Source organism: Terrapene carolina, unplaced genomic scaffold (assembly GCF_002925995.2).
Source record: "Terrapene carolina triunguis isolate 2854851 unplaced genomic scaffold, T_m_triunguis-2.0 Scaffold21, whole genome shotgun sequence".
Classification (NCBI taxonomy): Eukaryota; Metazoa; Chordata; order Testudines; family Emydidae; genus Terrapene; species Terrapene triunguis.
This window is the reverse complement of record NW_020664372.1, coordinates 4,371,853-4,398,728: the sequence shown is the minus strand read 5'-3', so window position 1 is coordinate 4,398,728 and position 26,876 is coordinate 4,371,853. Positions and strand designations below refer to the sequence as shown.

The 26,876-nt window shown below is 42.0% G+C and overlaps 1 protein-coding gene across 1 annotated transcript in view; it reads right to left on the bottom strand.

The window, feature by feature from the left end:
* The window catches only part of UCHL3 (ubiquitin C-terminal hydrolase L3), a 61,341-nt gene that overhangs the window by 8,244 nt on the left and 26,221 nt on the right, over positions 1–26,876 (bottom strand). The window contains exon 7 of the mRNA XM_024207021.2: positions 2,280–2,355. Coding sequence (XP_024062789.1) covers positions 2,280–2,355 — 76 coding nt within the window. The remainder of the gene's footprint in view (positions 1–2,279; positions 2,356–26,876) is intronic.

The window sequence follows — 26,876 nt, the reverse complement described above, 5'->3', positions numbered from 1 at the left end:
TATGTTAAAGCATTTTTGATCTTTACTTTAATGACTAACCTCTTGTACATAGCAGAAATGACTGAAGCTGCAACTTTAAGATAAAATCCTCAGCACATTCCAGAAAACAGAATTGAATGTCACTGTATTTCGCAAGCTGTGTTTTTGACTGAATTCTTACATGCATTTTGGCACACAAGCATTTGAATTTATCTCTGAATAGCATGTTTTTGATGGCAGTAGTGTGAGCATTTATGTTCATGTGGCACTCCATAGCTTTCTCCCTGCCAGGGTCCAAATATTCACCACTGTGGCTAAAGCTGATGAATCAGCCAGAATTATCTGAACAGATTTATAGGAATCACAATGATTACAGGTTTTAGGAACTTCCATAAGTTAGTTGAACAAGAAAAGAGTTACAGATTATTATAATTTAGAGAAATAAGAAAAAGGGAAAATACATCTTTAATCTCTTATGGTGGTACAGGAAAGGGTTATTGTAAAGATGTTATTTATGTATTTGTAAAGAAAGTGGTGTTAGCATTCTATTGTGTAACTGTACCATCAACATCTTACACATATTTTTAATTCAAGCATACCTTAAAGTTCATCTCCTCCTACTTAGTTATTCTTAGGGCGTGTACAATATGCAAAGCTGATAATCATATGCTCTGCACTGTTTTTAAACTCATGTAAATGACACAATAAAATATAAAAGCAACATGGACACAGTGACACAAAACTTCAGAGAGGAGAGTTTAAAACAATGGGCGGTTCATTATTTTAAAAATCATATTTTGAAATTTAAAGCCAAAAGTTATCTGTGCTGCATCGTACAGCTTTTACCCCACTATTTAGTGTAAGTCACTAGCATCTAAAATATAAGCTCATAAAACACACTTTATGGAGAACAATGTACATCATTTATGAGGTGCAGCTGACGGTAAGGATTCTTAAGTTCACCTTCATATTGATTCAGAACATGCCCTTTATACTACATTTGCCTCCAAACTATTAAAAATGTGTGAGATCATTGCTTCATTAGGAATATGTTTTAAAAAAGTTAAGTAGTCAGATGAAATATGGCAAGCATACTCTCACTATACTATATTGGAGTATTATACTGGGAAGATGTCTGTGTGACTTGAAATTTTTATCCTAACCTATTTAAAACTGCTTCAACTAGTTTTCAGAAGTGTCTACAGCAAAATCTGGTTGCCCAGCAACATGCTTTAGACTCGGAGCATTATAGAATACCTGAGCAGAATTTAGTGCTGCTCAACATGCACAGAAACAAATAGTCAAAAATAATTCAGATGCAGAAGCTAATGCTCAGATGCAAATGAAGTATTACCTATTTAATATGAAGCAAACTTTTTAAAATCACCCTGCGATGAATGAATTACAGATCATTAATATCTACTGGTATGCTATCCTTCACACAGCACGTTTTGATTCTGACTATACTGGTATTCAGTAACATGGCTCTAGCTAGAATTTATAATTTGCACTGTTCAGCATGAAAAAAAAATCAAAGAAAATAATAAATAATTCAATGACATTCATCAAATTAGCCAACCCCCCCCCACTCCCCCCCCCACACTCTTCCCCCCCCCCCCCCCCCAAAAAAAAAACAACAACCAGAACTGAAGTAAAAGTGTTTTCCTGATTAGGACCATAATTTGGTTGAGTCAGACTAGTTTCCAGCAATGGTAGTTTGTATCCTGCCCTTTATATTATCTTCATTTTACATACAGTACCAGGTTTACCATGGCGCCAGGCCCAGAGTCAGAAGGGGCCCCGGCCAGCCCGATCCCCTGCCCCCACCCCTGCTCCATCCCCGCCCCTTCCCACCCATGCTCCACTCAGCCCCTTCCCCCCCTCCCAAGCCCGCTCCCGAGGGGGACTGCAGTAGAGGGCTGCTCCCGCCACACTGTGCCTCATTGCCCCAGCCCACCCTTCACTCTGGAGACTGCATCCCGCCCCCTGCACCTTGCCCCATGGGGGCCCAAAATATGTTTGGCACTGGGCCCAGAAAAAGTTAATCCGGCCCTGATTACATAACCTTCTTTTATGGGGGGCGGGGGGGAGAGGGGGAAGGGGAGAAATCAACAGGAAGAATGTTTAATTATTTTTGGCAGAAACACAAGAAATAATTATAATACAGCTAACAGAACTTGAACCTATCTTAAACCAAAGTCAAACAATCTATTGTAACTTTAATGGTAACATTCTTGATTATAACTGACAAGAGCACCACACTGACCTGTTTCCAGAGCAATGAAATAAAGTGTTCTTACCTAATTCATAGAGATGACCGCCTACGTTAACTAACGCAATAAAGTGAAGATCTACTTTTTCATCTATGCTTGGTGCCTGTGAGAAAACAAAAAGAGTACAGTATAATATTATGAACACCAATTTTTTTATGATACTAAAAATACAATCCCCCAGTATAGAAAGCATATGACCTATAAAAGGAGGGGACTGGTAGCAGAGAAGCCCTAAAAGCCAGGTTGGATTGATTTAAAGTGAAGTGATTTAAATCAACAATAAGGCAACTTTCATTTAAGTAGTTTATTTTATTTTTTTTTCATTTGTATTTTTTAGTTATTTTCCTAAAGATTGGTTACTGACCAATGAGAACCAACCTATCAGACATGTTGATATGCAACTAAATATAGCTTTTACACTAAATTTGGTGCTTTCTGCTAACCAGGAGGACATACTATATCTTACCACATTTATTTAAGCAATTATACAGTTTAACTTAAATATAAGAATCTGAATAAATGTATCTTCACACCACCAATATCAAGGTGATATTATTCCTGTTTTAAAGATGGGGAACTGAAGCACAGAGAGATTAAGGCCAAAGTTGTCATGTCCCCTAATTTTGACTTGAGTTTCCATTTTGAGATATCTAGGTGACTAAGCCCTAATTTTTCTAAGTATTTATTATTTTATATAGCACTTTATATGTTCAATGTACCAGTTCCCATTAACAAACTTAACGTGCTTTGTGTGCTCAGCACTTCTGCAAATCAGACTCCAGGGTCTCAAGCGGAGCACTCAGAAAGTTAGGTGTACACAATTCCTGACCACTTGTGAAAAATCTGGTTTCAGTGATATGCCTACCATCATACAAGAACTCTGTGCCAGAGGGACAGGCAGAACTCAGTTATCTGGGGGAACAATCAACTGCTTTATTCATGAGACCATCCTTCCTCTTCCTGCAATCCCTGTCCCATTCATGTCTAACTTCTGCAACAAATGGAGGCAGGGATCCTACAGACAACAGCCTTATTTATTATGTACACCTGATTCATTCCCTGAGCCCCGACCATCCTGTGTGATGAAAGAGGCAGAGGTCCTGTGGAAAATATATGTTTTTGTAATTAAAGACTGTTTCATAATGCATACTCAAAAGGGGGCTGAATTAAAGTTGCACAAGTAACTTTAATTCTGGCAATTCTTAATTGCTTACTTTTGAGGAATTGATTCTGCAACTTTAGTATTCTGTTAATGTAGTTTTGTTTTAAATGTAATATTATATTCTAGTCATTTTCTATTGGCTGTAGATTAAAATTATGTCTGAACAATTTTATTCCTTAAAACATGCAACTCTAGTTTCTTCGAGGCACTGGGAGTTGGGGGGGGGGGGGGGGGGGGACTATCTTCTCAAATTTCCCTCTGCTCCAAAGCCTCAAACTACTGCCACTATTACTGAATTCATTTCAAAGTCTGTAGGCATGTGGCAATTCTCCAAAAAGGGTCATATTTTTGGAATTTAATGTACCCATCATATATAAATCCACATCATATATCATTTAAAAGCTTATTTTATGTACATTTTGATTAAGTATGATGTGGAGCTGTCAGTTGGTGCCATAAGCCTGTGGAAAAGGTGAAGCGATAGTATCCAAAATTAAAAAATGTCATGTTCGTTTTTCTGGAACTGTGCAAAAAATGACAACTACACTTTTTATGGTTTCAGTTAATTTCAACACCTTAGTGTGGTATTTGTTGGTCAAAGCTACCGAACAACAATGTATTAAAATATTTTTATTGTTTTTGCATGGGCAAGATTCCCCCCCCCCCAAAATGAAGCTATTTGGCATGTGGCAAAAATGGCAAATGGCAAATATCAACTGTTTGCAGTATATTAACATGAAATGTTTTCACAACTTATATTCTTGTCAAAGTATCTCACAAGTGATAATAGTTTTCTATACTTTCAGTTGAAATTTGCTGATCAGATCAGATTCACACTGAAGACTGTGCACCAGTAGTTTGTACTGCACAGTGGGTAGATATAAATCTACGTGAATTCCTAACATAATGCTTCTCCATTTGTAAGCTTATGTATGTACTATGTACCATCTAGTCTGCCTGGTAACCTGTTTTAATTTCTAATTGCCTATGAATGCAGTACTAGCCTTTGAACTATTCTAGAAATGAGTTTTTTAGTGACACTTATGCACAGGTCAGTATTAGTGTTAGAGATGGCAATACACAGCTTCATGTTATGAATATGCAAAAGCTATGACAGAAAGAAGCGACATAAAAAGAAGTAGTGAAGACAAAGTCCACGCCTCTGCAATGAAGAGGGATAAAAGCATGTTATAGCTCTTACCAACCATGTCATCAACAATCTGACAAACTCATTAGACCCTGAATCACATGCAGAGGTGCTTATTGACATATTTACTGGACTGGATGTAGTAAATGTACAAGAGTCTCTACTGAAAATAGCAAATGTTGGTGAAGAACAAATGGAGAGATTTGTGAGAGGTGCGCTTGATTATGATGGGACATGTAGCTTTTTCAGCCCAGTCAAGAAATCTGGCATCAAAACATTTGCTAACATGGCCAAGACGACCAAATTTAAGTCTGGCAAGGGAGAGGAAGGACAATCACAGCAGCTATCCGTCCAGAAACTGTTTTCTGGAGAGCCCTTTCATTAGCAAAATCCAGAGATGATGTTTCAGTGTTGACCGTTATTAGTCACCCAATGGGACCTGTGCCTATGTCCCTCTTCCATGCTCATGAAACAATGAACAGAACAGACAAAGCTGAATTAGAGCAGCAGCTGGAGGCTTAAGCTGAAAGAATATATGAGCTAAGAGCATGCAACAAAGAAACGATAGTGTACATCATAGGTGCCATGGCTGTTATACAAATTATGGCTGGAGACAAATTCCATACATTCAGTGAATTGGCTGCTAAGTACTAGAGGCAAGTCCTAAAAGGATCTGACAAACCTAATTCTGTAACTGAAGTTTTTGAGAGGTATCACAACAGTAACTCTGAAAACTGATGAAAAAGACAGTGCTGGACAGGATCGGAAATTGGATGTAAGAAATGCCAGGTGATTGGTGGACTTCATGGAAAAAGTTTTTAAACGTGGCATCCAACAAGCAGTCACTTGTAAATTCCTCTGTGAATATATGGTTCAAAATGCACCTGAGAGCATAGGAGTACACACAGCACAAACACCCCTCTTGCTGGAGGTTTTCCAAAGGAAATTAGCAAAGTCCATCCCCAGTAGGGGTGCTGAAGAAGCCCAAGACTTATACAGTACTCAGGAGGAAGTGGACACAAGGATGATTCAGGGTCTCTTGGTGTCAAAGAAACCATAGTAGTTAGGTCACCCAACACTTATGCTGTTCACCTATTTCCAGAAATGGAACACAGAGATAACCTGTTGGATTGAAACAGGCACCAACACCAGCACAACTGACAAGCATTGCTTCATACCTGTGCATGCAATTTGTGACACACTCACTCCTGACTTCTGCAACATACTTCCTGCTGTACACACATTAACAGCATGTGACATGATGATCCCTATTTGGTACTGGGGGAAGGGGGGGAATCTGTGTTAAATGTTGTTAAAACAAAAGGAGCTTATTGCTTAGGAGATCTTGCCAAATTGGGAGAAAGTGATGGACAAACTGCAGTTTCTGCAGCAAGGAAATTGGTGGCAGCTCTGTATTATCAGAGCAAGAAAGAAAAGGAGATCCACAGGAACCTAAATTGCTTTGCACCTCAATCTCACCATCAAAAAGAACAAGTCACTAGCCCAACTCCAACCATGTGAGGCCAGTTTTTAAGGTCATATTAAAGGAACATCTTTTGGTAAACCAAGATTTGGATGTCTTTCCACACAGGTAAACCAGATATTGGATCACCATTGCAACAGGGATGGAAAAATGTGGGTGACTAATTACTTCCTGTATTCTTCAAGGGCCCAATGGTATCTGAGCTTCTACAACACCTTATTAATGCCTGTACCAGTAGGGGACACTGAACAATCAATTGGGTCTGTAGTTAGAACTATATTCCCTGCACAGAACTGTGTACATGCAACGCAATGAAAACTATGGTAATCCAGGTACTTTCAACACAGATCAAATGATGAACAAGATGACAACAATGTTCACAAGAAATGTCACCAGCGCTATTACCTTTCAAGGATACCTGTATAAGTGATGAGAGGTGATACAACTGCTCTCTCTATATACACATTGGAGGGGAAAATAACAGGGATGGTGAATAACTATTTAAGCTAAAGGGCAATGTTGGCACAAGAACAAATGGATATAAACTGGTCATGAACAAATTCAGGCTGGAAATTAGAAGTAAATGCTAACCATCAGAGGGGTGAGGTTCTGGAACAGTCTCCCAATAGGAGTTGTGGGGGCAAACAGTTTAATTAGTTGTAAGAGAGCCGGACAAATTTATAAGTGCAATTGTATGACGGGGATTGGTACTCTCTTCTGGTTTGTGTCTTATGTTCCTAAAGCTCATGCTTCAGGAATTCAGCTGGCCACCAGCAAGGGTGAGGAAGGGATTTCCCCCACAATGTGCTCTAGGAGTTTATTTTTTTAATCTCCTTCCTCTGAAGCATCAGGGATGGCCAGGGCTTGAGATAGGACATTGGTGGGGTGGACCAGGGCTCTGAGGTGGCAACAAACAATCTCTCTCAGGTGGTTGGCTGGCTAGTTCTTGCTCACATACTCAGAGTCTGACTGACTGCTGTATGTGGGGTCAGGAAGGAACTGTCCCCCATATCAGATTGGCAGTGACCTTGGGCAGTTTTCGCCTTCTTCTGCAGCATGTGCGTGTGGGTCATTTGCCAGGATTATCAGCCTATATCTCACTTAATAATTTCCCAGCCAAGACAGGGGCCGCAAGCACTAGTGCACCTTGGTGCCGTCTCTTCTTTGCCTATGGTCCATAATAGTTTAGTCTCCGGAGGGTTGTAATACTTTGGTCTTATTTCAGTTGTTGGGTTTAGTGTGTGGATGCTGGGCGGTGTTGGTGGCCTGTGATAAACAGGAGGTCAGATCAGATGATCTAATGGTGGCTTCTGGCCTATAGCTCTATGACTTTAAACTGACCAAATCAGTAGTGTCTGCCACTCAACTACTGGGTTTAACTAAAGTGCAGTTCTTCATTCTGCCAACTGCTGCTTCCTCTTCAAGGCACCAGGGGAGAGAGCAGGCCACCATATTGCTAGGTTTACAGGGAATCCAAGTCCCAAAAACCTGGATACAATGTCTTCTTAGAGGCCAGGACACAGAGTCTCTGGTCTCGGGTCAGTGTCCATTAACTTCTGTTACTCTCCCTCAATTTCCCATACTAATTCTTCTCCAATTCTCCCTCTAGTCTTCACCAACAGATTCCTGGTCTGTGAAATTTCTTGACTTGTGCTCCCTGAGAACTTTCTGCCTTACAGTGAGTTAACCTATTGCTTTGACATGTTTCCCCATATTTCATCTTCTCTGCATTCCATTCTCCCACTCTTTTGCCCCCCAAAACTACTACACTCAACTCTCTGACTTTTCTCTAACAAGCTGATGTAATCTACTTGACTGTCCCTCAACCTCAACAGTAATTCCCATTTCTTAGTCTCCTGGGCTTCCTTCTCAATTACATCAGATCAGAGTGAGCAACTTCAGCTTTTATTCTGACTCCAAAACTTCTAATTTTTTCTCCTGCTACATCCTCCGATCTCCAAAAGCTGTGGTTCAATAAAAAATTAATTCTCTCAGAACATAAATGTTTTTCTCAGACATGCACAAAAACTCATGGCCTAGGAAACCAGATGCATCTCAGTAATTTTATCACCAGGTTAAAGAGAAAGTTATTGTTTTCCATCAAGGAAAGAGTTCTTTAAATAAGAATTTCAAACCTTAAGACACTGTTTGACCAGGTCTTCTTCCTAGTTGTAAATTACAAATCGCAGGTTATCCATACATTTAAAAAGTGAGTAAGAGACATACCAATATATTCTCATTAGTATCACAGTAGAATCCAAAATATCTTTAGTACAGACACATTAGAAGACAGTCCCTTTTCACTCAAAAATAAAGGAGCCGAGGAATTGTTGGCAGGCCATAAATAACACTTCACTTGAAGTGCACCTTAAAAAATGTGCTAGCCAAATACATTTTATGGGTAACACATAAAAATGGCTGAACTCCTTATTTATCCTGCTGACTATATCATAAAAGAAAAATAGGAGAAGGAGTTAAACATCTCCATTTCCTCTGACATGTGGGACAATATCTGATACAACATATGCAGAACATCCACCTCTCTGTTGTTGTATTTCTTTCAGAAGAAAATTCTAAATAGAGATTATTGGACTGCTGAGCGACTGCATAAAGTTGGACTTCTCCTCATAGTAAATGTTGGAAATGTGACAGCTCCAATGCAAACCTGTCTCATATAGTCTTTGAATGTCAAAGTATATCCACATTTTGGAAGGAAGTCTGTGGTGCTCTAAGGTGATCAGGGTAGAGGTTTCCCCTATGACAAGTCTCTATGTTTTGGGCATTGTAGAAGATCTACCATGTTCAAGTAATGCCAGGAAATGGATTGCTGCAGCACTTACAGTGGCCAAGAGAGTCATTTTACAAAAATAGAAATCTGCTACAACCCCCACATTCAACACCATCTTCATGGAAAAACTGACACTCGATAGAGGCACAAGATCCAACTATTAAGACAGTTAGAGTTTAATGAGAGCATTCCAGTCTACCTGGAATCAGTTTGTGCTTCTGATTTTTTGGGGGGAGGCACGGGGGAGTTGTTAGGGAATTATTTCTTATAACACTCAGGAGTATTTATCTATGAATATTTCATATTGAGTTATTGTTAAATCCATATTCCTTTTATATTTTGTCACTGTATTTGAATATGTCTGTATGAATATGCTAAAGTTCTGAAAAATAAGATTAAAAAAAGAGAAGACAGTCCCTATCCTAAAGAGCTTATAAATTATAAGGACAACAGACATACCAGAAGGATGAAGCAAAAGGGACAGCATATACAAGCAAGGTTGTTTATTATCATGATACAGAAGATTTCCAACTGGCTCCTTTGCCTAATCTTTATTAGTTGGCTAACTCCTTGGCGGGAGTATATGGCTCTTGGGGGAGTTGCATGAGGGTAATAGCCTTGTGGACCAGCTCAGGACAAATGTTCCATATATGGAAAAGACTTCAAAGGCGATTGTGGAATGTCAGGGAGATCACAAAGCAGGAGATAATGGCCTAAGTTTTAGCAATATGGAAAGAGAAGACTGGTTCTTGGACAACATTGTAGAACCTGCCTGGTTCTGTAGAGTCAGAGGTGAACCCCTGGTAATAGGCTATAGTAACTGGAAGAAAGGCAATGTGTTAAACAATGAGAATAAAGACTGTTGTTAGCAAGACTTCCAATAGATATCCAGGAAGTTGCTAACAGCAACCGGAATGTAATTAAATTTAACATCCTTGTAAGGAGGAATATACTAAAGAAACCCACCACAGTAGCATTTAACTTCAAAAAGGAAAACTACACAAAAATGAGGAAGCTAGTTAAAATGGAAATTAAAAGGAACAGTCACAACAGTGAAATGCCTGCAAACTGCATGGAGACTATTTTAAAACACCATAATAGAGGCGCAAACTAAATGCATATCCCAAATTAAAAAAATAAAATAAAATAAAAAAAAACAGTAAGAGGACCAAAAAAATGCCACCATAGCTGAACAGTACAGTAAAAGAGGTGTTTAGAGGCAAAAAGGCATCCTTTAAAAATTGAAAGTCAAATCCTACAGAGGAAAATATAAATGAGCATAAACTCTGGCAAATCAATTATTATAAGGCAGGCCAAAAAAGAATTAGGAGCAACTAGCAATATTAACAAAAAATAACAGTAACATGTTTTTTTAAGTATATCAGAAGCAGGAAGCTTGCCAAACAATCAGTGGGGGTCCACTGAATGACTGAGGTGCTAAAGGAACACTCAAGGAAGTCAAGGCTGTTGTAGAGACGCTAAGTCAATTCTTTGCATCTGTCCTCACCGCAGAGAATGTGAAGGAGATTCCCACACCTGAGACATTCCTTTTAGGTGAGAGACCTGAGGAAATGTCCCAGATTGAGGTGTCAATAGAGATGGCTTTGGAAAAAATAAATAAGTCATACAGTAATAAGTCACCAAAACCAGATGGTATTCATCTAAGAGTTCTGAAGGAACTCAAATATGAATCTGCAGAACTACTAACTGTAATATGTAATCGATCACTTAAATCAGATGACTGGAGTCATCATGGATAGTTCTCTGAAAACATCTGCTCAATGTGCAGCGGCAGTCAAAAATAAAGCTAATAGAATGTTAGGAACGGGATAGAGAATAGGACAGAAAATATAATAATGCCATTATATAAATCCATGGTACACACACACACCTTGAATACTGTATACAGGTCTGATATATTAGCATTGGAAAAGGTACAGAAAGGGAACAAAAATGATTAGGGGTATGGAACAGCTTCCATACAAGGAGAAATTAAGAAGACTGGGACTGCTCACCTTAGAAAAGGGATGATTAAGGGGAGATACAATAGTCTATAAAATCATGAATGATGTGAAGAAAGTGAATAAGGAAGTTTTTACCTTCACAATAACACAAGAACCTAGTGTCACCCAACAAAATTAACAGGCAGCAGAAAGTACTTCTTCATGCTATGCACAGTCAATCTGTGGAACTCATGCCAGGAGATGTTGTGAATATCAAAAGCATAACTGAGTTAAAAAAAAGAATTAGGTAAGTTCGTGGAGCATATGTTCAACAGTGATTAAGGTAATAAGGGATGCAACACCATTCTCTGGTTGTCCCTAAACCTCTGACTGCCAGAAGCTGGGAATGGATCATTTGATAATTGCTCTGCTCTGTTCATTCTCTGGGAAGCATTTGTCATCAGTCACTGTTAGAAAACAGGATACTGGGCTACATGTACCATTGGTCTGACCCGGTATGGCCATTCTTATGTTAGAACAACAGAATGAAATGTAAGATTGCTTAAAGAGGGAGAAGTCAGAGAGGAAAGGTTAATTTGTTAGCAGTGAGCACATAGTTGACAGAAGATGGAAACAGACAAGATGACTGTAATAGTGCGGGACTCACCCCTGCGGCGCCTCCTGCTGGTTGTCCTCGGTAATTAGTTCTCCCAGCCTTGGAGTGCCTTCTGCAGGCCGGTGATCCGCCTTGACACTGGCCCCATGTCCCTCCCAGGACCCCGGTGCCCCTTTCTCTGGGTGCTGCCCCCTGGCAGTACCCCCTCAGTTCTGGGTCTCCCCCTCCCAGGGGACCCCCACCCACTATCCCCACTTTGCCTCAGTCTTGGCTACTGTCCAGTCTCCGTTCACTGGGGCAGACTGCAGTATTAGCCACTCATCACAGGAAAAGGGGTTCGGACCTGCTGCCTCTGCCTACCCATGGGCTGTCCCCTGCAACCCAGGACCCAATAGGCCTTACCAGGCCTGGAGCCTGGGGCTTTCCTAGGCCGGAGCTAAGCCACCTCAGAACTACAGGAGACATTTTATCTTTGCTGAAACACAAAGGATTGTGAAGCAAGGCTCAAAACTGAAAAGAAGAAGGAAAATGGGCTCAGGATATAAAACCATAGGAAGGGGAAATCACGCTGTATGGCAAAGAATTAGAAGCTGCTAAGAAGTGCGTTTAGCAGAACCAACTGAAAGACCATAAAGATGAGGTAAAGATTACAGAGGTTTGAAGAGGAGCTTATGGAAGAACAAGCAGTTCCATAAAGGGCAAGCTTCTTGTATACTTGGAAAAATAGCTCACAAATGCCAAATTATCTCTAAAGTTTAAAAAAAAAAACACAAAACCTTCCCCCCCAAAAAACTTAGGAGGCAAAGCATGGACTGATACATGCTTGCTGTTCCACAGGGAAAAGAGCCCTAAGGATGGTTAAGAGAAAAAAAACAACAGATGTGTAGAGACTGAAGATGGACTACACTTACAACAGAACGGAACCCAACAGGAAGGCGTATCAATGGCTGCCAACAATGAAGACGGATTGATGGATTGGTAGCCTGTGCAGGACCTACATGGTTATGTTTGACCTAGGAGAGAGATGCAGAGCGACACAATGGTGAAGCCTTCGTTCTGCACAGGCTAAACTGAGGTTGCAATGACAATGACGGAAGGACAGCAAGGACGAGGACGACTTCATAAATATTAAACAAAATACTTAACTCACAAACTTGAATTAACATATCTAGGGTTTAGGCTACTGCAAAGTCTCTGACTTTCTGTATTACGTATTGCTTTACTAAGCATCGGCATGGAAGCTTTGTGCCTAGGAATGGGCTGTATTTGAACAATAATATGACAACAAAGAATGGAAATTAACAAAAGATATGGTTCAAATCTGAAGAAGTTCCCCGCTAGACAGATATGAACTCGGTATAACAGTTGAGTTATTCACACCCAATAAACTTCATAAAATGAAGACAAGTTTAACAAATGTATCCTAGATCGATTGTTGGAAGAAAGGAGGAAGGTGACTGAAATCATATCTACTTCTTCTGGGAGAGATTAGAAGACACAAAAGGATCTATCCTGTCCTCATATATGCAGCCCAAAAGTCAGGTTTTCATGTAATTTAGAAGAAAACCATATGGTACAGTTCTGATTAAAAGTGGATCAAGTCATTACTGCAGCGCAACCCAGAGTTTCCATACTGGTACATTCCTAATGTAGAAGGATAGCAATTGGAAAGGCTTACGGGGGGTAAGGTATGCAACTTGATACATGTTCCACTTATTCTTTTAAAGTAGGTCAATGGCAGTACTGCCATTAACATAAGTTGAAATCTCTGTTCTGTTCTTTCATATCTTTGGAAGCACTAGGAATATGTTAAATGATTCAAATAGTTGGTACTAGCACAAAGACCACAGAAGCAATAACAAAGTGACTCAAGCACAACTGTCTCTCATTTTACAGAATATGTATGTATGCAGAATAGAAGACGTAATTCCACAAGATATAGTCAATAAGCGTATATTCAATACAGTACAAAGTGTTAAACAGTTCTAATGCATTACAAAGGCCTAATGTATAATGTGATTAACTAGTTATGCAAATAGCTGCAAAATAGAAATTTACCTTTGTGTCAAGTTGATGCTTATATCCCATATCACAAATCCATATCAATGTTGCCTTCTACTTTTACAACTTTCCACCTGCCATTTTGCCTTTTTTGTCTGTATTCATTCTGTGACTTCCCCACAAAAGGAGGGTCCAGTAAATTTCTGTGCCATACACACTGCCTTACACACTTAGGACAGAGCAAGAGGCAATCAAATAGATTCTTCCCGAATAAGAACTAAGGACAAGAACAACTGCAAACCTCACTCACTCAGAGATGAGTATACCTGGGATGTCATGGGATTTTTAGCATCTGGGCCATGGTGAAGGGTCAGGTAGAGGTTTGTAACATGCTCCTTGTCTTTAGAGCCTGATCCAAAAGTTATAACTTTAATGTGTTTTGGATCAGGCCCTAGATGTTAGCAACTCTACAGGAAAGGAGAATGTATAGCCAGCTAAAGGAAGAGGGAATTGATACAATCCAACAGCAGAATCAGACAAGATTTGTGGGGGGAGAGAAGTTTGCAGGAGCTGATGGCTGCTATGCTTCAGTTACACTACTGTGGTTTCTCATCTCTTTCCTCTCAATACCTGTTTAGCATGAAGACTACTGCGGAGTTAGGAAAATACTTCAAATGTTTATAACATATCAGAAGGACCTCAAAGCTTCAGAACACACATCAAAATACTCAAAATCTCTAATCAAATCCTGAAGCACTACTCCTGCAGTTTCTTGCAGAGCCCTCCAAAGTCAATGGACCTACATGTGGAGGCACGGGTCTGCTGATCAGTTGTAGGATCAAGATCTCAATATCTAGTGGTTTGGCATGTCAGACCTCAGTGCCCTTCCTCCACAATGGAATGCCCACGCAGACTATGAGGTTTTTCAATTCTGCAAATCTCTTGCCTATTTTGGTAATAGAGGTTTGTGTTTTCTTTCTTGAATCTGCAAATATAGTAATTGTTTACCTAGCAACAAAACAACAAAAAAGGTTTAAAAATTATGGGGTAGGAATTTAGTTTTGGCTGGGTAAACACAGTTGACAGGAAATTGCCTTACAGTATGTATATTTTTGCTCTGAAAAAAATAGAGTGTAGTATTTTGATAGCATAAAAGCTGCCAAGACAACACTGGTAATGCCAACCCATAAGGGATGCTGAATTTGGATATTTGTTTATCCAAGTAGAGTAGAGTAGAGATTGACCCAATATTTTGAAATTTACATACAACTTATTAAATCTGCTAGCGTAAATCAAAAGTTTATATAAAACCATTCTTAGCCAAGTGTTCCATTTAGGCAAGTTACATGACTCAATTATGACCTTCTATCTTTTTTCCTTCATTTACTATTATTTTAAATACACCTTGTATTAAATCCTACAGTCTAAGTAAGGAAAGACTTAAGACAAAGGGAGTTTTGATTAAGGAGCAAGAATTTTTCCCTTCATCATTTACCATTCTCAATGACTGGCACCTATTTCGGAGTTTGCCAGTTGTTCCTTTTTTTGTTTTAAGAACATTATGAATAAATTCAGGTAAGTGTTTCTGAATAGGTTTTAAGGCCAGAATGCAACATGGGAAACTATAAAGGCAAGGGAATTTTTTCTGGTCAAGCAGAAAGAATGGGGTCATGGTTCCTTTAAGGATTCCCCTTCCTTTGAGATGGTAGGGGAGGACATCATCTGAGCTGGGGGCTTGTCAGAGGGACTCATGTAAGCCATTATCTCCCTGTGCACCAGGTAGAGGTTAATATGCTCTCATGCCCAGATCAGCAGTTCTTACCCTCCTACCCATGGGATCAAAGTCGGACTAGGTTTTTGTGGCTGGCTGTAGGCATCATATGTGTTGACTTTTCTGGAACTGGAAACTAATTTTTCTCTCACCGCCAGATTGTCTGGAGTGGATTTTTTTCACCCTCCCAAAGCAGCTCCAGGATCTAGCTAAGTAAGTTGGAAGGCACAGTTTGTCAGGAAGCAGGGCCTGCAGCAGAGCCAGTCTCTGGGCAACCTAGTGAGTGCAGTAGGGATGTAGTAGGCTGCCAGATTGCCTACACTCTGTGATTGATTGGAAGAATCAGGAGAGTAGCTCTTAAGCCCAGCAGCAGCAGTTTAGTGGCTGCTCTAAGCATTCACCCATGGCTGTGGTAGCTCCTGTGCTTGCTTGTTCCCAGCCCTGCTCCTGCCTTGCCTCGCTCCAAGTAACCAGTCCTTGCTCTCAGCGTGGACTCCTACTCTAACCGCTAAGACTGCCCATGTCCCAGTCACTGACACAGTCTAAGTAGTTGCAAATTAACAGGTGGTAGGTGTCTGGTGCAGGGACTCATTCCATAGGGAATCTGGTTCCCGACAGACAGGGCCAGCCTTAGGAAGACTAGCACCCTGGGCAAACTTGTATTTTGGCGCCCTTTCTTTGTGTTTGAGAACAGCAGCGTGGGGCACAGGGTGCAAGGACCAGCTCCTGGCCCTGGAGCCCAGAAGGGCTGCACAGGGAGGAGTTTCTGAGTCCAAAGGCTCCCCTGGCCATACACCCCCTGACAACCTACCAGGAGGAGAGCAAGTGTGCAGCCCCCAGCCTTGCCCATGGAAAGGGCAGGACCTGGGGCTCTGCAGGGGCAAGCCCTCCTGCGTGCGGCTGCCCACCAGGCTAGCAGCTCTGGGCAATATGGCCCACCCCCCACTCGGCTGGCCAGGGGCTCCAGCCCTGGGCTTGCTCGCACTTAGTGCTTAATTTGTGCCAGGGCTTGCCGAGACTTAGCCCCAGCACATCTAGGCTTGTAGTTCATAGCCCCAGCACCTCTAGACTCTCGGCCAGCAGCTGCCACCAGCAGCAGCAGCACAGAAGTAAGAGTGACAATACCACATACCATGCCACCCTTACTTCTGCGCTGCTGCTGGCGGTGGCACTGCCTTCAGAGCTGGGTGCCTGGCCAGCAGCCGCTGCTCTCGGGCCGCAGCACCTCTTTCATTATAAATTAAGCACTGCCTGCATTCAGCCCCGCTCCAGCAGCCCCAGCCCGCCAGCTTGCAACACTTGGACAGTGAACATAAGAAACATAAGAACGGCCGTACTGGGTCAGACCAAAGGTCCATCTAGCCCAGTATCCTGTCTACCGACAGTGGCCAATGCCAGGTGCCCCAGAGGGAGTGAACCTAACAGGTAATGATCAAGTGATCTCTCTCCTGCCATCCATCTCCACCCTCTGACAAACAGAGGCTAGGGACACCATTCCTTACCCCCAATCACGGCGTCCTGAGCGATCGCCAGCATCACCCACCACTAAGGCTGGCTCTGCTGACAGACCAGATATCACAGATTTTAGGGAGCACCCCTTACTGGCCTCCCACTTCGACTACTGTAAGGGGAATCCAAGCCCCTGCCACTCTGGATCCCAGGAGTATTTCAAGCCCAGATGCTGCCCCAATCTTGGGGTCTCCGAAGCACACTCTCAGGGCTCAACCCTTCTATCTGGCATCCCTTTCCACCTGCTGGAACTCGCTGTGCAGCCATTCAGACCCTCTGGGTGCAGTGGAAGATATGAGGGTGTGTGCTGTCTGAATTACTGCTGGATAATTCCCAAATGAGTTAAATTAATAAAGGTGCAGTCTAATTAAAGCACATTCCTCACGTCTTGCCTTTCTTCCAGTCTGTAAGGGACAATGGACTCCTAAGGCCATATAATCACCCTTCCTGAATAACAGTCCATAGAATTTCACTAAGTAATTCATCCTTAATGCCAAACAGTCTGTGCATCTTTGAGAAAGATATGTACCTAATCTTGATTTAAAGACTACAAGTGATAGAGAATTACCTTATCCCCTGGTAAACTGTTACTCAATTTACATTTTATTTCCAGTTTCATTTTTTTCTAATTTCAATTTCCAGCCACTAGATCTTGTTATGCATTTGTCTGCTATATTAAAGAGCCCTCTAGTATGAGATCTCTTCTCCTTGTATTCGGACTTCATTATCATGATCAGCTTGCCTCTTGAATTTCTTTGACTTATCAAAGAAAAGTTTAAGGGTTTTGTTTTTTTTAATAGTAATTAGACAAGAGTGATGTCTGGACTACTAGGTATTAGGAAATCCATAGAAGGCAGATTGCCAATATTTGATTAAGAAAATTACTTTCTGCAGTCACTTAATTCAATGCATAAGTGTGTTTTAAAATATTTGTACAAGGTCTGATATTTTTAAATTTCATCTACTATTTAAATGATCTGAGCCATCTATTGTTTAATATAAAGAGCCAATACAGATTATTTTGACTGTTGGTATTCCAGAACACCTCTATATTTAGAGATTATGCATATTTATTCAGGATTCGATTAAGTACGACATTTTCATTTTAATTGGAGACTTGGAAACCACAAACACAGCTCTAGATGGTCCTCTACCAAGGCCCATAATAGCAATCAGCAAGCATAAGGGAAAAGGGGGACTCTTGGGCTATGAAATTACACAAGATGAAAGGATGTGTAGTTGAAGTACCTTACTGCAAAATGCTGAAAATTCTAGAGGGTTAAAATCCTTCATGAAACTACAAATTAAAATGACAAAAAAAAGCTGGCGTACTTATTATCTGTGGCAAATAAACTCCAGAATTATCACAGGAGCAGATATCATCTATGTTATAGCACGGATGACAAATTTGGAATAAAAGTTGAATTTTAATTTCAGATTTTGTATATATAGACTTACTGAATAAGTATGAATGTTAATATAGGAACACACTGTAAAATGTTTCAAACATATGTGACAGACCCAGACCAGTGGGGTACAGGAGTCTGGTAGAGGGCAAATATACTGGTCACTGGATGAGTAGTTTTCTGCTCTCTGAGTGACCAGAGCAGGGGCTGCACTAGAGTAATCAGGAACCTGCTAGAACCAGTTAAGGCAGGCAGGCTAATTAGGACACCTGGAGCCAATTAAGAAGAAGCTGCTAGAATCAGTTAAGGCAGGCTAATCAGAGCACCTGGGTTTTAAAAAGGAGCTCACTTCAGTTTGTGGGTGGAATGTGAGGAGCTGGGAGCAAGAGACACAAGGAGCTGAGAGTGAGAGGGTGTGCTGCTGGAGGACTGAGGAGCACAAGCGTTATCAGACACCAGGAGGAAGGTCCTGTGGTGAGAATAAAGAAGGTGTTTGGAGGAGGCCCTGGGGAAGTAGCCCAGGGAGTTGTAGCTGTCATGCAGCTGTTACAGGAGGCACTCTAGACAGCTGCAGTCCACAGGGCCCTGGGCTGGAATCCGGAGTAGAGGGTGGGCCCGGGTTCCCCCCAAACCTCCCAATTGACCTGGACTGTGGGTTCTTCCAGAGAGGAAGGTTTCTGGGCTGTTCCCCAACTCACATGGTGAATCTCTGAGGCAAGAAAATCTGCCAATAAGCGCAGGACCCACCAAAATAGAGGAGGAACTTTGTCACACATAATACTACCACCTAAATGTCAACAAGATTTATATGAAGTTGCCTCCAACTTCACTAACATAAAAATCAGAATAAGGTTTTTATTCCCAAAAGGAAAATTCACTTAAATGCTGATAATCATATTTGAGAAGTGAAACATAAGAATTATACTAGAATAATACTGCACAATAAATATGATGTATACAATGAAATTCAAGATCTCTGAAGGACAGATGCTTCATATGATTCTACAACATTGCTGGGAAGAAGATTTGTTAGCTGACCTGTGCTCTTTCTGCTTACTGAACAGCTGCTTGTAACAGCAGAAGGAAATATTACAGGTTGGTACTTAAGAATAGCAGATTTAAAATCCAACATCTCTACAATTTAGAAGGCATCCCTCCAACAAGTGAAGTTTTTGGCCTGAATTACTTACAGGCTCTGTAACTGGTAAACAGATTTTTTTTTTTTAACAGTGTATTTCCCTGAAATTTACAATCCAGTCCATAATTGAGGTAAGCATATTTTGAAAAGCACCTGAGAGTACTATTTAGCCAGACAAATGGCCTCAGACATAGGGCCTTGAAAATAAGTAGTGTCCAGATTAAAGTCCTAAATACCCTTCCATTTTTAATTCACCTCCATTGTAAACTTTGTTAAAAGTTATTTCAGTCAAATCAATCTGGAATCCTCCTGAAGTGGCTAAGGTTCTATGGCAGGGGTGGGCAAACTTCCTGGCCCAAGAGCCACATCTGGGAATAGAAATTGTATGGCGGGCCATGAATGCTCACAAAATTGGGGCTGGCTGTGGGAGGGGGTGAGGACTCCTGGTTGGGAGTGCAGGCTCCAGGGTGGGACCAGAAATGAGGAGTTCAGGGTGCGGGAGGGGGCACTGGGCTGGGATGGGGGAGCGGGGTGCTAGCTCAATACTAGCATATTTTTATTACAATAATGAATAGTTACTTGTATTCCTTCCAGTACTGCAACTAGGAGTTGGATCGGACATCTCTCTCTCTCTCTCACAAATACTCCACTGTGATGCAAGGGACAGTGGAACACAGTGAATCAGAGTTTGAGTGAAAGTAATTGTAAATATATTTCTTGTATTCTGGATAGTTGGAGAGAGAAGATGTATACCCAACCTTTCAGTAAAAATGTAAGATATAATTTTTTTTCACTTTCTATCTAAGAATACTTTGGTCATGTTATACAATGTTTAAAATTTCCTTTCCTTTACAGAGTATGTTTTGGAGTATTAAAACTTGTAAAAAACACTATTATGACCTATATTTATAATGGCAGCAATAGTATCACTGGAACCTTGGAGAAGCTGCAAAAACCATTCCTTAAGGAGGTCACATGGGTTCCTGGCCAAAAAAACCAACAACATGTGAAAACATGGGCTATATGTCAAAATACACAAAATACCATTATACGCTCCATGGAAAAAGATAATGGCAAGCTCCTTCATGTTATTTCTTAACCAATAAATCATAATGACCCAGGAAACCACAGATCTTGGAAAGCCTACATTTTACAATGGTTGAAAACAGAATGTCTTCACTCTTTAGTTTACCATTGCCAAGGCTAACCACAGTGATCACAATCGAAGCCTGAGCATGTTAAATTCCAAGCAAGTTTACAGTTCTGATGGCATGCTAAACAACTTCTTATAGCCTAGGGTTTGCAGTCATGGTTCAAGATAAGGAAGAAGTCCAGCTGAACTATGATTCCAACTTATGGGTTTTCAAGAGACTTCAGAGTTACTACAACTCCAATCTCTCTAAAAAAAATATCAGTCCTAGTCACAATGCTGAATCCATAAGTGAACTGTGAATTTGAGACCAATTCTCTCAATTTACGAGTAACTAAAAGCAGCAGTTCATTTTGATTTTCCAAAATTAAATTTCTCATTGCCAGAATTGTTTGTCAAGTTTCAATGGAAATAATAAGTTATGTGTTGCCACTAGAAGGGGTGGCAGTTATACTGCTACACAGCAACCAGGGTACAAGGATTCAAGGATTACTCAGTTCAAGGGTCTCTTTCATCTTTCTTAGCCAAACATGCACAGCTGTAGTTGAAGCGGTCACCTGGTAGCCAGAAGTAGGAAGCATACAAGAAAACCAGAAGTGGTACAATGTCAAACAGTAGGAGATTATTTCTGTACTTCCATAACAGGTGGTATACTAGGGTATGTTTTCCCACTGTCATCGTCTTTTCTTTTCCTCCTCGCCTTAGTTCCACTGATATGGGGCTGGCTCTGAGTCCTTTTCCATTCCAGTCTTTCTTGAAGCAGTTTGTCAGAAACTTTGCAGCTAATCAAATCCTTTTGTATAACATCCATCTATCCAGTTTGGGTCCTCCAGCCCTTCTCCTACCCTCTACTTCTAAGATTAACACCGTTTCCTATATATTCTTCTGATCTTCTTTTCACATGCCCAAACCACGTAAGTCTGGATTCCCTCAGCTTTTCTATAATTGGTATCGTCACACTTCCCATAATTCCCATAACATGGTTTATCCTTGTAACTCCAAGCATCCATTTTAACCTTTTCATTTCCACTGTATTCAAGATTTGCTCCTGCCTCTTCATCAGTGCCCAGCGTTTGGAGCTAAACAAAAGTACAAACCTAATTACCATCCTGTAGATCTTATTTTTCAATTTGATAGGCATTCTATTAATGATTTCGCTCATTTCTCTCCATTTAGTACATGCCTCTCTGCTTATTAGTTTGTTGAGTTCAGCTGTACTATCAAAACTAGATACTTGAGCTTCGTAACTTTGATAGTGGCTGCCCCTCCAGACTTTCAGTGATCCCTTGCAGGAAGACAACAAAACCGTATCTACAAACCATATACTCTGTTCTATTTCTGATTTTCAGGTCATTTTTCTCAAGTACACACCTCCATATCTTTAAATCTTCTTCCCCTTCCTCTTTGCTCTCCCCCATGAGCACATCAATCGGCAAAAAGTATACACTAGGGTGCCACACTCTGGATGTTTTCTGTAAGTGCAGCAAGCATCAGTGTGAACAAAAAGGGGCTTAGTGCAGAACCCTGATGTACTCTATTACTAGATCAGGGGTCTTAAACTCAGATGACCCCGAGGGCCGCATGAGGACTAGTGCATTAGCCCGAGGGCCGCATCACTGAACCCCCACCCCCGCTGCCTCTGGCCCTGCCTCCACTCCACCCGTTCCAATTAGGCTCCGCCCCTGCCCCACCCCTTCCCTGCCCCATTCCAATCCCTTCTCTGAAGTCCCCACCCCAACGCTGCCCCCAGGGGGTGCAGAAAGAGTGCAGCGGGGGCTGAGGGCAGGGAGTTGAGGTGCAGGAGGTGTGCAGGGTGCTCAGGGCAGGGAGTTGGTGTGTGGGGTGCAGCAGGTGGCTCAGGGCAGGGAGTGCAGGAGGGGTGTGGGATGTGGCAGGGGGCTCAGGGCAGGGAGTTGGGGGTGCGGGATGTGGCGGGGGGCTCAGGGCAGGGAGTTGGGGGTGCAGGAGGGGTGCAGGATGTGGCAGGGGGCTCAGGGCAGGGAGCTGGGGTGTGGGATGTGGCAGGGGGCTCAAGGCAGGGAGTTGGGGTGCAGGAGGGGTTTAGGGTGTGAGCTCCAGCCTGGTGCCGCTTACCTAGAGCGGCTCCAGGGTGGCAGCGGCGCTCAATGGGGCCAAGGCAGGCTCCCTGCCTGCCTTGGCCCCGGCTCCATGCTGCTCCGTTCCAGGAAGCAGCTGGAACAGTGTCCCTGCAGCCCCTGGGGGAGGGGGAGGAGGAGGGGCTCAGGCTTCCCTGCTTGTGCGGCTCTTGCCGCTCTTCTAGGTATCTCCCACAAAGCTCCCATTGGCTGCGGTTCCCTGTTTCCAGCCAATGGGAGCTGTGGGGGGCGGTGCCTGGCAGGAGGCAATGCTGGAGCCCTCTGCCTCCTTCCCCCTCCCCCTGGCCCGAAGGGGCGTGCTGCCGGCTGCTTCAGAGAGCAGCGCGGCGCTTGCAGCATCAGGAGGCAATCCCACTGGTAGGCAGAGGGGCGGAGGGGCGCGGGGAGCTTGGTGGGCCACAGACAAGAGCCCCGCGGGTACTAGAACCTGTTCACTTTCTACATATGGCCTTTGGGAATCTGTTTCATTCTCATATACTACCCAATGACCACTCTCATAATGTAGCCATAAGATTTTTCAAAGATCAATGGATATTATGTGCAGGATTTTCCTCTTTTCTCTATATTTTTCCACAAGCAATCTTAGAGCAAAGATCACATCCATTTTTGACTTGCCTGGCAAGAAAATCCAAACCGACTGTCACTGACCTTTACTTCTCTTCATAGGGTATGTCTACACTACAGGATTAATCCGAATTTAGACAATTCGAATTTGGGAAACAGGTTGTATAAATTCGATTGTGCGCGGCCACACTAAGCACCTTAATTCGGTTTTTAACCACATTAATTCGGTGGTGTGCGGCCACACTAACCCTAATTCGAATTAACAAAATCGATTTAGGTGTTACTCCGCTCATCGAGGTGGAGTACAGAAATCGATTTTAAGTGCCCTTTAATTCGAATTAACTGGCTCTGTAGTGTGGACGGGTGAAGGGTTAATTCGGATTAACGCAGCTAAATCCGAATTAAAGTCCTAGTGTAGACCAGGCCATAGTCTCTTATCCATAACTTTCTCCCAATTTTATCTCATGTAGCTCACCAGTTGAATGTTACATTAGTTACCCCAGTCTTGCTATGTCTGCTTTCCTCTTAATAAATTGGTATGTTGCTCTTCTCCAGGCATCATCTCAGTCTTCATGACAAAATTAAACTGTTGTGTCAATATGTTCACACCTTCCATAATTCTGTTGGTATGTCACTAGGGCAGAAAATGTTTTTATTTTCCATGTTGCTCAGTGATTCTGCAACTACTTCCTGGATTGATGCCACCAGTTTGATTTTAATCATATGGCATGGTTCTCTTGAATTCTCTTCATTCATATGCCTTTCAAAGTAATTTTTCCACTGTTCCTTAATCTGGTTTTCATTTATTAAGGTATTCTACATTTATCTTTAATTACTTTGATCTCACCACTGTCTTTAGTTCTCTTATCACAGGTCTTTGTTAGTCCATATATTTCTCTCTCACTTGCCTTTGATTCAAGATGGGCATATAATGGCTTTTGGCTTAGTGGCTGCCACCTATTTCTTTGTTATCTTTTTGGCTTTTTTTATATCCTGCTGGAATATCGCTTGCAAGAGTTTTTCACAATTTTTCTTTTCCTTCCCAGCTTTTCGAATTTTCTCATTCCACCACCAGATCTCACTGGAGAAAAAACCCTCTTGCTTTTGCATCACCAAGCAGATCTTTACATATTCTTGAATTTTGCTTGCAATATGATTCCACAATTGAGTTGTATTTTTCTCTTAACCCTTCTAAAGAGATCTCCCACACTTTCATTTTAAACTCTTTGCTAACACCATTAAAGCTTCCACTACTTGGTTTTCTGTACTGCTTTAGACTGTTTTCTTCTCATGTATGATATGTATCCCTAGTCAAAACACAGAATGGTGGTTCGAGTTGTAATGCTTTCCGCTTAACAATTTTTGGTGCTCTTCAGTTTAGCATATCGAGAAATAATCTATCTGCACTCTCATACTACCACTCTTAGGCTATGTCTACACTATTAGCTTGGGGTACGATTCCCCTGATCATATTATATATTTGTGCTAGCACTCAATGATCTAGCATGAATATAAATAGTAGATGCATCCGAAGAAGTGGGCTGTAGCCCACGAAAGCTTATGCTCAAATAAATTTGTTAGTCTCTAAGGTGCCACAAGTACTCCTGTTCTTTTTGCAGATACAGACTAACACGGCTGCTACTCTGAAACCTGTCATAAATAGTAGTGTAGCTGCATTAGCACTGACAGTGGCACCAGAGGCATGACTGAGCTGTGCTGACTACACACCCACCTGAAATTAGTGCCAAGTGCATACACACAACTCAGTCATGCTTCCACTGCCACTACTTGTGCTAGCATGGAGACACTGCTATTTATACTAGTATTAGTATCAGAGCTAGCACAAGTACATGTATACAAGCAGGGGAAATCACACCCCTAGCTTGTAGTGTAGACATAACATTGTAGATACATTTGCCACTATTTTGATACTATTAACAGAGTAAGCTACAATATCAATGGCATTTTTTCTATATTTGCAATGATTTTCATCTGGAGTTCTATTTATTATTTTCCTCCATCTTCCATAGCAACTAGTAACACTTAAAACAAATTATATACTAGGCTCTTAAGCATTCTCAATAGCTTCCAAAGGGGAAAAAAAAAAAAGAACCAAAACAAGATAGGCACAGACAGCTTATTATGCTTTAGATTTTTGCAGGAAAGAAAGCATTTAAAATTGTAACATTTAACAATCCCCCACTCATTTTAATGGCTCATCTATTTTTCCTCCATATTCATTCAGCCAATTAAAAAAAATAATAAATGCCCTGTTACAAAGTTACTGAGCACTAAAATTAGAAAAGGCCTTTTTGCATGCTTGAACTACAAGGGTACACTGTTAACCATATGCAGCTAGGCAAAAATGCACAAATCATTTTACAACACCCACTAAACAGTAAATTGTATCTCAAACTATAACTGTGTTTGTGGAATATCTAAAAATGATACTGTTGTTATGTTTTTTTGGTGAACATTTTGCAATAGAGTTTTCAGCCCAACAGATTGCAATTTCTTAATCAAAACCAGTGGAAGTCTAACCAATATTTTCAGATGTGCCTTTTCTCTTGGAAATGTCTTCCATTTTTAGAGGAATGACGACAAAAATGGTATGCACCATGTTACTGTAAGTTCTAACTGCTCTCTGCTTCTGCAACTACTTCCTGCTCTGAGTATTATTGAATAGTTTTGATTGTAAAGTTTAATACTTCAGCAGTTGGAGGTGTCTTAGGGTATGTCTACACTAAGAGTAGTTCGATTTTACTTAAATCGAATATGTGGAATCGATATTGCAAAGTCGAACGTGTGTGTCCACACTAAGGACAGTAATTCGACTTTGAGTCCACACTAACGGGGCAAGCGTCGACATTGGAAGCGGTGCACTGTGGGCAGCTATCCCACAGTTCCCGCAGTCCCCGCTGCCCATTGGAATTATGGGTCGAGCCGCCAATGCCTTCTGGGTAAAAAAGTGTCGAGGGTGCTTTTGGGTCACTGTCGTCATCCGTCTGTCACTACCGCCGTCCCTCCCTCCCTGAAAGCGCCGGCGGGAAATCAGTTCGCGCACTTTTCTGGTCAGTGACAGCGCGGACGCCACAGCACTGCGATCATGGATCACGCTGCGACCATCGCTGCAGTTGTGGCCGTTCTCAACACCTCGCAGCTTATCATACACCTTTCCCTGAGGCAGATGCAGAGAAATCGGGCGAGGAGGCTACGGCACCGCCGTGAGGGCCTGAAGTCGGAGAGTAGCACAGAGCTGTCAGAAACCACGAGACCCAGCGCCCAGGACATCACGGTAGCAATGGGTCATGTGGATATTGTGGAACGGCGATTCTGGGCCCAGGAAACAAGCACGGACTGGTGGGACCGCATAGTGCTGCAGGTCTGGGACGAATCCCAGTGGCTGCGAAACTTTCGCATGCGGAAGGGGACTTTCCTCGAACTTTGTGAGTTGCTGTCCCCTGCCCTGAAGCGCAATGACACCCGGATGCGAGCAGCCCTGACTGTCCAGAAGCGAATGGCCATAGCTCTCTGGAAGCTTGCAACGCCAGACAGCTACCGGTCAGTCGTGAACCACTTTGGTGTGGGCAAATCTACCGTGGGGGTTGTTGTGATGCAAGTAGCCAACGCAATCGTGAAGGTACTGCTCTCAAAGGTAGTGACCCTGGAAAACGCGCAGGTCATCATAGATGGCTTCGCCGCGATGGGATTCCCAAACTGTGGTGGGGCTATAGATGGGACTCGCATCCCTATCCTGGGACCGGACCACCAGGCCAGCCAGTACATTAACAGAAAGGGCTACTTTTCAATGGTGCTGCAAGCACTGGTG